This window comes from Glossina fuscipes, unplaced genomic scaffold (genome assembly GCF_014805625.2).
Source record: "Glossina fuscipes isolate IAEA_lab_2018 unplaced genomic scaffold, Yale_Gfus_2 0, whole genome shotgun sequence".
NCBI lineage: Eukaryota > Metazoa > Arthropoda > Insecta > Diptera > Glossinidae > Glossina > Glossina fuscipes.
In genome coordinates this window covers 20,448,623-20,462,123 of record NW_023998414.1, presented here as the reverse complement: position 1 = coordinate 20,462,123, position 13,501 = coordinate 20,448,623, and the positions used below count along the sequence as shown (strand labels likewise).

General features: G+C 33.5%; 1 protein-coding gene across 3 annotated transcripts in view; it reads right to left on the bottom strand.

The window, feature by feature from the left end:
* LOC119644819 (tumor necrosis factor receptor superfamily member wengen) overlaps positions 1-13,501 on the bottom strand; it is a 36,462-nt gene that overhangs the window by 7,849 nt on the left and 15,112 nt on the right. For 2 of the 3 annotated variants that reach the window (XM_038044574.1, XM_038044573.1), the window contains exons 2-3: positions 4,880-5,607; positions 4,523-4,739 (exon numbers count right to left, since the gene is read on the bottom strand). In XM_038044574.1, coding sequence (XP_037900502.1) covers positions 4,523-4,739; positions 4,880-5,557 — 895 coding nt within the window. In that variant the 5' untranslated portion in view covers positions 5,558-5,607. The remainder of the gene's footprint in view (positions 1-4,522; positions 4,740-4,879; positions 5,608-13,501) is intronic. The other variant, XM_038044575.1, reaches the window with a different exon arrangement.

Sequence of the window (13,501 nt, the reverse complement as noted above, 5' to 3'; positions counted from 1 at the left end):
AGATTCCCTGTAATCATACGGACTTTCTACTCGTTGGAAGACTAGTTCCCCCCCCCCACGTTATGAGAACGACGAGAGATATCTCATTGAGAATTGGAGAGTCATTGCTGAACTTCTTCTCTGTTATTATTCAAACGTTTTGAGGGCACATTAATGCCTTAAATTAGTTATGTTGGTAGTTAGTTACCTTGTTGTCATAGGCTTACGGCCTTCCCTAAAACCAAATAAATTTGATGTTATGTACACCGGTTTTATCCGAAAGAATTAATCGCAAATTGTTATCATCGAACTTATGTGATGTGTGTGTGCTTTTCGTCATATTATCTCCCTTCCTGCATGGTAAATCAATATTTGGCTAATTCTGTTGAAAACGAGATTTTCCAAAATAGATGGGAAAGTAATGAAAGCAAATCAGGATTTTTGACTTTTGGCCGCCTGCCGGACGAATTGTGCATCTAACGACTAACAGAACCTTCTGCTTAACAACGTGTAAGAGAATTGAGGAAATCTGCAGAACAAGAATTTTGATGTAACAAAACACTGTCCACAGTTTCAACGCTAAAGAATGCAACTTTCAATGTAAGTCTCGTCATCATCATCTTATAACTGCCGATCTTAACCGTGTTATTTTGTGATTGTATTAATTACTAAGTAAATTGCATTTTTTTTTTTGTAGCGTATTCGAAACGAATTGAATTTGCATACTTTGCGCTTATGTAGGATTGTAAGCATTCGAACTTAGGGAAAAAAATTAAAAAAATAAGGAAATGTCAAAATATTCAATTCGAAGGGCAGTAAACCCATAAACGATAGCAATATTTTATCGCCGAGGGAGAAAAATAAAATGTAAGTATTTCGTAATTATTTCGTTTAACGTATTTATAAACAAATTATTTAATTGTTATTTTTGCAATGAAATAAATTGTTTAGGAAACTCGGGATGTTTATAATAAAACGCTTGCCCGACCAACTTAGAACAGTTTTGTTTTTTTTTTGAAAAAGAAGAAAAAACAAAAAAAAAACAATTTCCTTGTTTTTATTGGCAAAATGATCATGGATTCATGAATTTTTAATATTCTTTTAATATCGTAAATGTGCATACAATTCGAAATTGTTTGCGTTTCTTATTTAAACTAAATCATTTTTTTTTTTTTTTTTTTTTATTTTTTGTGTGTTTTTTTTTTGTTACTCTCTACACACCTTTAGTCTAAATTCATTTCTATATGAAATATTTATTATATCAAGATATCATAAATTAACACCATTTTATGTATGAATCGCTTTAGCAAATTTGTGCTTTGAGTAAATAAATCAAGTGAATATGTGTTTACCGGATATTTTTCTAACACAATTGTCTTGGCTACTACTCTACTGGAAAGCATAATAATTTTGATTTAATAGCATTGATGATCGATTAAGATAAAAGAATTTTCTAAATACATAAGTAATTTGAAAATTTATGCTTCTCTGTTGATTTAAATTAATTAATCGCTTCTTCATCTTCTTCTTCCTCTTCCTCTTCTTCTTTTTTTTTTTTTTTCCTAAACATCTCTAAGACTGCTTAAGCAATTTTAGATGGCTGTGCAAGAGTAACGAATTGATTGTTTCCAACTATACAGGCTTTGTGGTTTGCAAATTGATTTCATACTAAGATACGGCAAAGACATTGTCATTAAGTTTTGATAATGTTTTCATACCCGCCGTAGAAGGAAGGAAGAAATGCATGGATTATTCATTCTCGCTTAACGTTCGCAGCATTCTGTGGTCTGTCGCTTTTAGGACCATACAAACTATATCTACTTTCGATCGGCATCAAATAATAAGATGTCGGTTCATGCAAATAAGTTTCTGTCTATGGTAAACACTCCCCTTGTCACATCAATTAAGATATCGGCATCGGATTTAACAAAAACGCGAGAAAAATGCTTGCACGTAAATTGATAACGAAAATGAGCCAAATTGATCGAAGAACATGTCCCCACTACACAACACAGACTGGGAAGACGACAGCTTTCAAAATCAAAGAAAACGTTTTTCGCATTGCTCATAAACTAGAGCAGAAACGAAAGTCCAAAGTGTCCACGCATAATCCATGCAGAAATAGGTCTCCCTTTGCTTAACGAATAACCAATAAGGCATATATCAAGGTCTACCAGTGGTGGTAAAGGTGATGACTACAGAAGATCTTAATATACAATTGCTTGTGTGACATCATGTCAAAAAGTAAACTTTTAGCCACTATTGCTATGGATAATAGAAGCGTCAAGAGTACCTGAAGATGAACTACTTCTAATTTTGAAGGATTTCTAGATGTTTCTGTATATATTAACACGGACGCATGTTATTCCCCATTTTCCATTGGCCGAGATAAATACTCATATTCCGATAAGATTCATCCGGAATTATTTGCCTTATAAAAACAACTGCCAGAAGTCCGTATCAACTATGAGATTAATCATTCACTTTAAATTCAAAAAAATCCTCACAGGTTCTTCTTGTTCACTTTTCTTGTTGCCCTCACATTCACTTGTGTGAAACTCTACAATGTAACTTAGGATCATAATAAACAGTTGTAGATGCATTTTGAGATGTTCCTTTGAATTTCTAAGACTATGGCTTGTAATAAATAAATAAATAAACAAATATCTATGTATGTATGTAGGGGCGTTCATTGCATTGTTCGAAAAGTAAACGTAAATAAAATGTCCTTCCAATTGAGATTTGGATCAAATTTGTTTTTTCGAGACATTGACCGAACCTTGCCGTTATTTCTCAAACACAATATACACACACATATTTCTATAGCGTGTAGAGAGAGATTGTTAAAACTTATTACGAAAACAAAGCACACACATTTCGTACATCGTGCATATTGCAGCTAATATTCGCTCAATAAAATGATCAACGACTATGTAATCTTCGAAGATACGTAAGTGAACTTGCCACAAAAATTATGAGATATAACACTGTTAGATGTGAGAGCGTTGACTCACTCCAATAAACCATAACCTTTCAGCGACTTTATTCAGCGAGACTATACGTATTATTGGTGAACTAAGAGAAGACTTATGTAGAAAGACTTGGGGCAAGAATTACTATTCCAGAATTAGTATAAAAGCAAAATAAAAAGTGTTGGCCGTCACTGTAAAAGCTCTCACCGACGCAACTAAGTTGAGGACTGGTAATGGAATCTAATAAAAATTTAAGTCGATAGGGTGCTACTTTTAAGAATATTTGTATAGAAAGTTGCTCCTGCTGAGTCAGTGATCGGTCACTATGTAAACGTACCAAAAAAAGGCAATTTTTTCCCCTAACATTAGCTTAAGAGCTTGGTTTCTTTTACGCAAAAATGAGTGTCACGCCATTGCCATTGTCGTTGCCAACTGTATTGTCTACATTTGTTATTTTGCTATTAAATATAAACTAACAGATAGTGTATAGGGTATCACGAAATTAGGCTGAAGCGAGGCCTTCTTTATAAAAATATATAAATAATGTTTACTAAAACATTTATAACAAATATGTTTGCTTGTTTAAGCTTCTTACAGGTTTTATAAAATAAAATGGTCATAAAGCGATCAGTCATCTTGAAGGCAGTTCGATGGAAGCGCAAAGAACAACAAAGCTTAACTTTATATATTTTAATAGAATGTTTTTAAGGCTCATTAGTAATCTTAATGAGAACTTTGCTAAATGTCTAGATAACACTTGTTTCTTACATATACACTGATATACGTAAACGGCAACGCGATATTTGCGTATATTCGTAACAAGCTTTGTGCCATTAATGTTTTTTTTTTTTTTTTTTTTTTTTTTTTTTAAAAACAAAAAAAAAAAAAAAAAATTTTTTTTTTTTTTTTTTATTGTTATTTTTATTTTTTTTATTTTTTTTATTTTTTTTTTTTGGAAATGAGTTTATTTTTTTTGCATTTTATAAAAGGAAAATACATTTGATTATTATTTTGTTTTATTTTCTCTCCTTATTATTATGCTATGAAGGAATCTTTGGCGCACAGTGGCACCCATTTCAAAAACACATACATAAGATTTTATCAAATAAAACGTAAACGAACTCGTAAAAAATCGACTGTTTTTTAGTACGTGTTGCTCAATATTTCAGGGAATTTAACCCGAACTTTTAAGGCATTTCTTTTCATTCTTTTACCTTTTATATGTTACTGCGAGTGTTCAATATGATTGACGGCACCTGCCTTGAGAAACATTTTATATATATATATATATAAATATATATTTATTGTGTTTTTTTTTTTTTTTTTACTTATTTTTATTATTTTCCAGCAAGGTATGTATGGAATTTCAAATAACGTATCCAACTCAGAAAATAACCATGAAACGTGATACTTCTTGTTTTTATGCTATTTCAGAAGAAAAGTCTTAACTAAACCGAAAATCGAGTCGAACTCAATCAACTCAAGCAATCTCTTACATATATATACATATACTTGTGTAGATAGATATATGGTTGGAATATTAATGATCGTTTTACATAAATCGAGCTTACCTTGATCTAATCTACGTTCCATGCGTCGCCATTGTCGCATATGATGCACAAGTATACAGGCGGCCACAATGAAGAATAGTAAACAAGCTAAAACGGCTAGAAAAAGAGCGGCTGTTTGCCAATCTAAAGACACCGTTTCATCCTCTAGTTGTTGCAGTTGTTCAGCTGTCAAGTGATGGTGGTCGAAGCCGTAATCAAGGTCATCAAACTTTCGGCGCTGATTTAGAAAAATTTAAATAAACGTCAAAAAAGAAAATAAAACAGAAATTTATTCATTTTTATTTTTAATTACTTTTGCCATTTTACGCTTTTATTATTATTATTATTATTATTATTGTTATTATGTTTATTGCTTACCTCTTTCCAATTGGGTTCGGTTTTCGCCAGGACAACCCAGTCGATTTTAAGATCATATATGGAACCGCACATAGTGTCTTGATGTACTTGACACGGTCTCAGCGGTATCATGTCACCTTTACACACTATACACGGCACGCATTTGTCCTTTGTCGGATCCCACCAACTCTGCGCATCGCATAGCGAGGCTGTACATAAGGAACATGTTGTACATAGCAGCATTATAACTATACAGGCGTGTGTTGTCGTTGTCGTTGTCATTATTGTCGTTACTGACGTCGTTGTATTCAGCAACGATATGGTTATCTGACCAAAACAACTAAATATAAAACCGGTATTACTACAACTTTTCATTACCAACGAATTGTTACTTCTGATGCTATTGTTGATCGCTGCGTTTACTGCTTTGCCTCGAGATTGTGCTACCTCATCCTGCCGCCTTGACTGCTTTGTCTGACAGGTAAAATTATTTTTACTATTTTCAATGCTATTACTATTAGTGTCGCCGTCTTCGTTGTTGTTATTATTATTATTATTATTATTATTATTATTATTATTGTTATTATTATTATTGTGATTATTATTATTATTGGCAATTGAGGTGTTGTTGCGTCTGATCGTTTCTTTTCTAAATAATATTTGCGCGGGTAGACTTCTCATCATCGTCACCATCGTCATGGTTATCTCGTTGTATTGGATATCGCAGACAAGTTCGTTTCGACATTTATCTAGAAATAAGTACATGTATACATGGAGCGAGAATGAATGAATGAAACACAAAAAATGACAATTTTTTTTTTTTTTTTTTTTTTTTTGTTCATTGGTCTACAGAACTCATGAAGAGGTATTCTCACGCTTAAAACCCCACCCCGCCTTATTTGCACAGTTATAGAGAACACAATTGCTTATGTGTCTGACGCTCTATTGAAGTTTCGAAGCTTACGCTGTAATCGCCATTAAAGTTACTAAAACCATGTGTTGTGAGTGTTAGAAATTTCACGCAGTTTCCCATCACTAGGGATCATAAATTAAAAAGGTAACTTTAAAAAGCAGCAGCAACAAGCACTCAACAACTATTTCCGAAAATGGTATAACTGGCTACTTATGTTGCTTACGCTTGACATTATGAGCCAATGCTGCTGTGTTCGCTGTGCTATGCAATTACGTTCGTTACTCAATCACTATATGAAAACTTTCAAAAGTTTTCCTTATTTCTTTTTCAATCTTCCAAAAGAAAAAAAAAAAAAAAAAATGACAAGGAAGAAAATTATATTCGACTGTGACTGAATTAAAAAAAAAGAAGAAAATTTTTACACACAAGGTAAACTAATATTTAATTAAAATCTTGAGAGCAAGCAAACAATATGTAGCAAATATATTTAAAAATCTGCAAAAACCTACATTTCTATCGTTTTCTTATCATCCAATTAAGTTGAACAAGTAAAAAGATTTGCAAGGGGTGCACGGCCCATCATCATTGAATGCCATACAGTTATGCATATATCGGCTTTTTAAAATGACACCGTACATGGCAAGTGGTTGAAAATGTGGTCCGATTCGAAACATTTTTAATAGCGTTCGACCTTGGGCCAATACACGTCAGCATGCCAAAAGTTATCAAAATATCTCAAAACCTATAGCTTGTAGGTTGAACAGAAGAAATCAGGACAGACGGATGCACAGAGAAGCTTAGAATCATTATCGTTTTCTGAATCGATCTGCATTATAAAAAGCGGGTCTATTCTCTCGCCATTCTGGGTATTGCATACATTCACACAAACTTAATATACCTTGACATCACAAGTGGTTTGGATTATAGATATCACAAATCTATTAACAGTAAGTGGAAAACTGAAATTCTTCCACTTATCTTAAAATAAAAAGTTAGCTATTAAATGTGTGCTTGTTAAAATTTTGGAGTCAAGTGTGACAACAGCTTGCTGCTCGACGTTAAATAAAAACGCAACAGTAAAGGGTTAGTATGTGAATCAAAATCCTTATATGCCGCCTGTACCTAAATAGCGTTGTTTCACACAACGCATTATCACGAAAATCACATATATAAATAGAAAAATGAGCGCACATGAAAACAAACCGATTTTCTTAACACGGCTTCGTGCCACTTTATCTATCGACTGCGATCGGCAGAAAAGTTGGCCACAATTCCCAAAAGAAATATTAGAATGGGTTTTGATATTGATAATGACTGGGCCCTAAGACGGCATATAAGTAAAGAGGTTTGCTAAATGTAGAATCGATCAAGTCCAAAAATATTGAACTGAAAAACACAACTCCATGTAAATAATTCATTTGTATATATTTGTCTTTTGTTGGATAAGTTGGAAGAGGAGGAAGGTAAAATCAAAAGAACACATTTCACGTTACGTTACAATACAATTTTAATACATTTTGAATGATGTTAATGAATCTTTTCTTCCTCTTCTATACTCATCATAGCGTTTGTATTCGATTTGACGAATATTTTTGATATATATATATATATATATATATATATATATAAAGTATGAAAGTTGATCGTTCGATTATGTCCGAGTAGGAGATTTTTTCAATTACATTAAATTTTTTTCAAAAAAAAAATTGCTATCTTCAATATTTTTGATCTAACTTCGTACGCAGATCAATTTTTCAGTTGGATACGATTACTAAAAAGGTTTCATCGTAGCGAACTTTTCCAATTATTCCAGTGTAATTAATTTCGATATCACTTACTATATGAATTCTGCTTTGCTCATGTTTGTTTATATTCCGTTTTATTCTTTTCGTGTGGTGATGCTTACTGTTTTTAGAGAGCAAATGCATGCTAGTCCAACCACATAAGCCATCTTTCACTTTTAGACAAGTAACCGTTCTCAAAGACGCAATCAGCATTCGCTTGCATCCACATTAGATTCGATGACAACGCCATGTGGCAGAGTTCAATTTTCTGACCGCTACAAGGTAGCGAATTATTTGGATATCGAATGAAGGGGCTTTGGAGAGCAGAATGCGACAAACTAATTGCTAGTTAGTTCTAAGTGAAATATAGCGAACGTCATCACGACATGATGAATATATAAATTTTTTATCTTAACAAACAATTCCACCAAGATTGTGGAAAGATCTGGGAACCCAATTGTAATAAAAAGCATAAAATAGATTAAATAAAAGCTTGAGACATTTAGAGAAAAATCATTTCTCACACATTAAAATCTTAAGCGACCCGAGGTTTTGTCTACACTCAGATCGAAAGGGCGGCAATAACATTGATTTTTTTTGTTTTCTTTTATGATTTACACTTGAAACAGATTTTTGTTTTCTTGACGATAGTTTACGTTTTCTCAAAATATTACTCTGAACTTGAATACATTGACGTATCGCAAGATATAATCTTGTCCTTGTTCAACTCAATTGAATAACAATTACTTTGTGTAGAAATTTATTAACCGGTTGCTGTTTTGTATAACACCACCCACGAGTTCATTTCGAGTAGTTTACGTGTACTGATTGTGAATGTTGAAGATAGCAAGCCATTGCAAATTTTTTGAAAGACAATTTTTTTTTTTTTTTTTTTTATGACAATTTAATGCATATTTGCTTGAAAAAAGTGTTTTCGTTGACATTTCGAATGTCTTCTCCAAACACTTCGAGAAGAGTCGTGATGTCAGCTGTGGTCTTCTGACTTCTCTGCTACGCTAAGGGTCCTCTTTAGAAAGTATTTATGTTTATTTAAAATTATTTTCATGCAAGAATATGTTCACTGAAACAGTCCTTAGCAAATGAAAGGCTCGAGAGCGATTAAAATACTTTCAACCAAAAAAAATGTAAAATTTGCGACCAAAGTTCTTGGAGTTGATTATGAATTTCCCGGTTCTTTTTTTATTCTTGTCATTTCGCAAGATGTTAAGAGCACAACGTGCGATTCTGTCAAATTCGTACCAAAGGATAATATTAAGTGGCTGCATGTACTTTGATTACTGACATCTATTGGTGAAAATGACAAAGTCGAGGCTTAAATTCGATGATTGATGATCATCTATCTCTATATATAGTGACAGTTTTCCACTTAGTATTAATGAGTTATTCAGTTCTTACAGACGCGCCATCCATAGAACCTTTAATAATGCATTTTCGACATTCAATACTTTTGTTGTTTGATGTGAAGCAATCTACTGCCGAAGATCATCAAGCATTTTTATTAGCTTATGGTGATGCGCCTCTATCATATCCCAATTGTCAATTTTGGTTTCAGCGATTTAAAAATTGTGCTTGCGATGTCAATGATAAAGAAAGGCCTGAAAAAGTTGAAAGACAATGAATTGGAAGACTTAATGGACGAAACCCCAGATGAAACTCTCAGACAACTTTCGAACAGGTTAGCAGTTAATCAAGCAACTCTTTCTAAATGTTAACGTGCGGTGGGAAATCGCAAACAGGAGGGAAGATGGCTATGATACGAGTTGACTGAAAATGCCATTTCGAAACCGTTTCAACACCGCACTTTCATTGCGTCATCGAACCAAGTGCAGAAAGTCATGTCCACATCGACACCGGTGTGGAATATTCTTGGCTATAAAATTTTTGCTATGCATGTGGTGGGATTGACAAGATGCAGTATATTACGAATTGTGAAAATCGAATCAAACTGTTACTGCAAATATCTGTCGACGTCAGTTGAACAAATTGAACGATATATTGTTGCAAAAAAGCCGAGGAATAGATACAAAGTCATCCTCTTGCATGGCAACGCTAGTTGTTTTACAGCAAAAGTTGTTAAGTACCTACTGTTGCAACTCGAATTGGAAATTCTGGTCAGCAGCACGGCTTGGCTGGCGTGTGGATTCGTCATGCTAAAGAAATGCGAAAATGGGTCGATGATTTGAACACTCTAGACAAGGTATCTCCATGCTGCCAGAAAGATGGGAAAAAGTCGTAGAAAATGATGGAAAATATTTTGATTGACTTTAAATGACTTTTTCAAGAACGAAAAATTACTAAAATACATGCAAGCATCTATATTATATGTAACTATCATCTTTCCTTCCGTCTTAAAAAAGTTACGAAGCAAACGCTTTTTTGTTGTTGAAATTGATTTCGATTTCACGGAATACTTTTTTGCCATATATTATTATTATTATTATTCGTTTAGCCAGAGAATAAATTCTAAGACTAACGTCTTAAAGCACTACCATCTTCTAAGGCTTTCGGCTTTATTAAAAAGTCTACCGCATTTAAGATTCGAATCCACGACCATTGAGTTACTAGTCGGAACTCTTTCCCTAGTCGGCCTACTTACGACTCAGGTGGATCTCTTGCCATATAGCCCGACATGTTTACATCAAATTCGGTGCTCGTATATAATAAAATATAATTGAAATACGCTGATCACGTTTGTCAATTTCTGTTGTTTTGTCTTGAAATTAATACGAAAAGCGAGTGTGCAAATATTCAGTTTGCATAAAAGTCTGAATAGTCGTAGTATGGCCCATCATGCTTTGCATTCTTTGACAAGTAATTGGTAATTCTCTTCTCTTTGCTCTGATATTTTCCGATAGCTTTTGTAGCAATTTTGTAACTCATGAGGACGTCAGGCGAAAGCAATTAGGTGTAAGGCTTCTTCGGTGCACTTCAAACGGTTCTATTAATTTGACAGGAACCGTTTCTCAGAAAAGAGCAACAATTTCTTTGTCTTCGTGCTCATCATCATATGCTACGTATAATTTAGTCACAAGCCTATCCCGATTAAGTGCTCGGCAGTGGCCATTGCGTTCGGTCATTCATGGAAAGATGTCGATCAAATGTAAATAATTTATTTAAATAAGTTAATGCTAACAACATTAGAAATACTTTCGGAAATAGCGCCATCTTTACCTAGCATTCTTTTACTATAGGAAGCAGATTCCATCGAAACCCGCCATAAATAATTCGTTCATCAGATTCCTTAATATCTGTAGAAATAGTGATAGTGATGCGAAAAGTTTCATGCCAATAGAGTTTGGACTATGTAGTTATTTCCTTCTACTAATTTTTTCAAATATGTTAAAATAGTACGATCGCTATAGCAATGTATATGTATATATATATATATATATATATATATATGGTTTTTAAAAAATAATAAACCAATTCCGCTTTTATCTCATACTATAGGGGATTATAACGAAAAAATTGTTTATTGTTTTACGCAATCATTTTCGATCGATTTGCCCAGTTCGCTGGGTCTAAATGAACATATCTTACTTCTATTATCTATGAATTCTGCGTTTAATTTTTCTGCATATTAAATTAATTAAATATATTATTACATATGTATTTATATGCATAATGCAGTTACTTAAGAATATAACCGCAGAAATTCAACTAGACAATGAGTCTTTCAGTCAGTCGGTTAGTCATATATGCATATAATATAACATCTGCCTTTAAAACCAAAGCTTACACACACATTTACATACATTTGAACGTAGATAAACAGAATCGAGAAAATTGTTTTCTCCAAATGCAAAACACGCGATTTAATGCACATTTGGAAGATCCACTGCAATGGGAGTAAAGAGACATTTGTAGCAATGTATGTATATATGTATGTATGCATGTAATGTAAATGACATCAAAGTTATGAGATGAATACTGCACACCACCAGCATCAATTCAAGAAGCCGTGTTACGATCTATGCATGTTTGTATATGTGTTTTTTTTTTTTTGTTTTTTTTTTTCGACACACAATTTAAAAAGAAATACTCGCACTTGCACAGCACGTACAACATCGTACTATACATCGTATGCTTGCCTGCCTGCATTATGGTAGGCATTAGGCATTAGAATGTCTTCCTTTTTTTCTCTACATCTGCCGTTCTCTCTCTCTCTCTCTCTCTCTCTCTCTCTCTCTCTCTCTCACTCTCACTCGCACTCTCGCTCTCATTCTCTCTATTTCTATCTCTCTTTCCTTACATGCATCCATACATACATACATACATACATACATACATACATACATACATACATACATGCATACATGCATACATGCATACATACATACATAAATATTTGTATAGAAAATGGAATTTATTTAAAATTTTTTATACATTTCCACAATGTATTGACATTGACTGTTTGCTGGAACTATTGTTGCTGTTGTTGTTATTATTATTATTGTTGTTATTGTTGTTACTCTTCTGGCTGAATAATAAAATTATGATGATTTTATTTTTTGAGGTTTCACTTAAATGTTATTTCCGAGTTTCCAATTGTCTGTGCGCGCGTGCTGCTTCTTATTTCCTTCTTTTTTTTTTCTTTTCCTTTTTGTACGGCTTAACCGATGATAAGCCATTAGAGGTCAGTGCGGCATTGGATAGAACTGACCTTTACGTTAAAGATCAACGTTCTTTCTTTCACTTAAATAATACGTCATTATAATAATGACACTAATATACGCTATAAAAATTAAGGTTTAAGCAACAAGGTTAGCTAAACTATAGAGAAAAAAGGCGTTCGAACTCATGCAAATAAATTAATTGCAGTAATCAAATAAAATCAACCTTGGGAGAAAAGTATCCTTTTTTTCAGTAATTTTTATATAACCTAATCTTTATTTTGGTTTTTACGGCCAAATTATACAAAAACAAGGAAGAACACTATCCCACTAAATGTCCAACATCACCGTACGCGAAAATGATTCCATCCAAGCCATTTTGAATCCTTGCACTAAAACACCTTAGTGTACAAAATTTCGTCAAAGTTTCGAACAAATTGCGGCCGTACAGGCAGGTGAACACAAGACAGACAAAGTGACTTGACAAAGTGATACTCACTCGACCGGTATAATAACAGATTGGTTTACGTTAAGTGCTTCTAGGCGTTGCATACAATATATCCTTGCAGTACAAGTGATGTAGGGTGTAATAAATAAAAAAGTTACCAGTATCTGACTCCCAAAAGTATTATTAAATTCTAAGCTGATAAGTATTTCTATAAAGTTTTTAACGATCGACTTTGCCTATACGTGATAAAATGTTGTTGAAACGATTATGGCATTTTTCGTTTGTTATGTGCTTTTAGCATTTTTACCTTAATGGGTGCATTTCTAGATTGACCGCAGCAACTTTTAAAGCGGACCTGTGGACTTTAAGGGAGACATACGGATATGCAAAATCTTTATTCATTCATGTAAATAAATTTCATTGTTTGTAAAAAACTGCCATTCCGATGCAATGCGTTTGTGCCAATGTGTGTGTGTGTATTTCCAATACTTGAAAAAGTCAAAGAAGTCTTTTCCCGCAATGGCATTCTATACCTTGTTCGACATGGCTTTTATTTTTTCAATTGAGTAAAAACGTTGCTCGAACGTTCCCTTGAATTCGCTGAACAACTGGAAGTCGCACGATACTAAATCAAACCAATACGACGATTGCCGAACGATAGAAAGGGTAAAGTTTCTGATGAAATGTTCTCGAAGAGTCAGTGCGGTGCGGAACGACGCAATATCAAGAATTGTCGTCCAGTCCGCTGTTCAACTTGAACTCGTTGTAGACCCTCTGCGAAGTCTTCGCATCAATTATAAAAACACTTTTGCAAATATAACCTAATCACCAAAAAGCCTTCTTCAACATCTTCAATATTCATGT